Below are 1580 nucleotides of genomic sequence, written 5' to 3'. Positions count from 1 at the left end.
CAAAAAGTATTGTATTTTGGCACTCCATTGGCTCAATTCCATGATAAAATGACAATTACACAAAGTACCAATGAGAAAAAAGACCATCATATGATTTTATTTGGGCATAACTTCAGTCAGTGCACAATACTGAAGCATTGATTTATAGTTGTATTGGGTTTTAATTACATGTGACCAACTTGGAAAGGAGGAGGAAAGATGATTTGAAGGGTAGACATAAGATACTATCCAAATTAAAATTTATGTCTAACCTAGTTTATCATTAGCATCATATTGGGGCTTTATAATATATATTCCCAGACTCCATCCCTGGAAATTTTTATTGGGTAGGTTGGAAGATTTAAGTAAATTCTAAAATTACACTTCAAGAATTATTTATTTCTGGTAACTAAGTAAAATAAGCAGACTTTTGGAAAAGTTACAGTCACCTTACTTTCTGGACGCAAGCCTACTCAGGGCACCTTTTACATCCTTGTTTCTCAGTGTGTAGATGACAGGGTTCAACATGGGGGTCACCAAATTGTAGAAGAGGGTAAGGAATTTCCCTTGGTCCTGAGAAGAATTATTTCCTGGTTGCATATACATATAGATAATATTCCCATAAAACAGTGAGACCACAGTGAGGTGGGACCCACATGTGTTGAAAGCCTTCCTTCTTCCCGTGGCTGATTTCATGCTCAGCACTGCTAGGGCAATGTAGCTATAGGAGACGAGGATGAGCGCCAGGGGCACCAGGACAATTATTACTGATAAGATGAAAACCGTGCTCTCCACAGCCACAGTGTCCACACAGGCAATTTTTATCAGAGCTGGCATCTCACATAGGAAATGTTTCACCTTACATCTTCCACATCGTGGCAGCCTCATGGTTACTGGAGACATAGCCAAGGAGTTGAGGAGCCCGATACCCCAGGCCACAGACACCAGCTTCCAACAGAGCTGAGGGTGCATAATGATGGAATAGTGGAGGGGCTTGCAGATTGCAGTGAAGCGGTCATAAGCCATGACTGCCAGGAGGACACATTCTGTGCCACCCAGACCCAGGAACATGAATAGCTGGATGGCACAACCCGTGTAACTGATGGTCTTGTCTGGGCCACCCAAGTTGAAAAGCAACTGGGGGATGGAACTGGTGGTAAAACAGAGGTCTAGGAAGGACAGGTTAGTAAGGAAGAAGTACATGGGCGTATGGAGGCAGGGGTCCAGGCGGGACACCAAGATAATGACAACATTGCCCACCAAGGTCACAAGATAGAAGATGAGAACAAATACAAAGAGGGTCTGCTCTAGCTGGGGTCTGTCTGAGAAACCCAACAAGATGAACCGGTCCTGGCAGCTCTGGTTGGTCATGACAATGGACCATCAATACAGTCCTACAAGGAAGCAGATAGAATCACAATGCACTTAGTGAAGTAGACTAAGGGACTAAGACCAGAGTAATAGCAAGTGCAAATAATTAAGTAAGATTTCAGTATTCTGTACAGATATAGATTGTATATTTTAGGAAGAATATCTCGTTTTATTAACTTCTTTTGTTTCTTTTTGGATACCAAAAAAAGTAGAGGTCACTAGAATTTTTG

General features: G+C 42.0%; 1 protein-coding gene across 1 annotated transcript; it reads right to left on the bottom strand.

Annotated features, from left to right (window-relative positions):
* Positions 1-429: 429 nt before the first annotated feature.
* Positions 430-1365, bottom strand: LOC116587661 (olfactory receptor 2W3-like). The gene has a single exon (XM_032338290.1). The coding sequence runs from the start codon at positions 1348-1350 to the stop codon at positions 430-432; it is 921 nt and encodes a 306-aa protein (XP_032194181.1). The 5' UTR covers positions 1351-1365.
* Between the last annotated feature and the right edge of the window lie 215 nt (positions 1366-1580).

The sequence above is a fragment of the Mustela erminea genome, chromosome 4 (assembly GCF_009829155.1).
Source record: "Mustela erminea isolate mMusErm1 chromosome 4, mMusErm1.Pri, whole genome shotgun sequence".
Taxonomy (NCBI): Eukaryota; Metazoa; Chordata; class Mammalia; order Carnivora; family Mustelidae; genus Mustela; species Mustela erminea.
Note: the sequence above shows the minus strand (reverse complement) of the source record. Positions and strands in the feature narration are given on the sequence as shown.

Bases quoted from the DNA above. Each gene is read 5' to 3' on its own strand.
- LOC116587661 (XM_032338290.1), bottom strand. From the start codon at position 1,350: ATGACCAACCAGAGCTGCCAGGACCGGTTCATCTTGTTGGGTTTCTCA.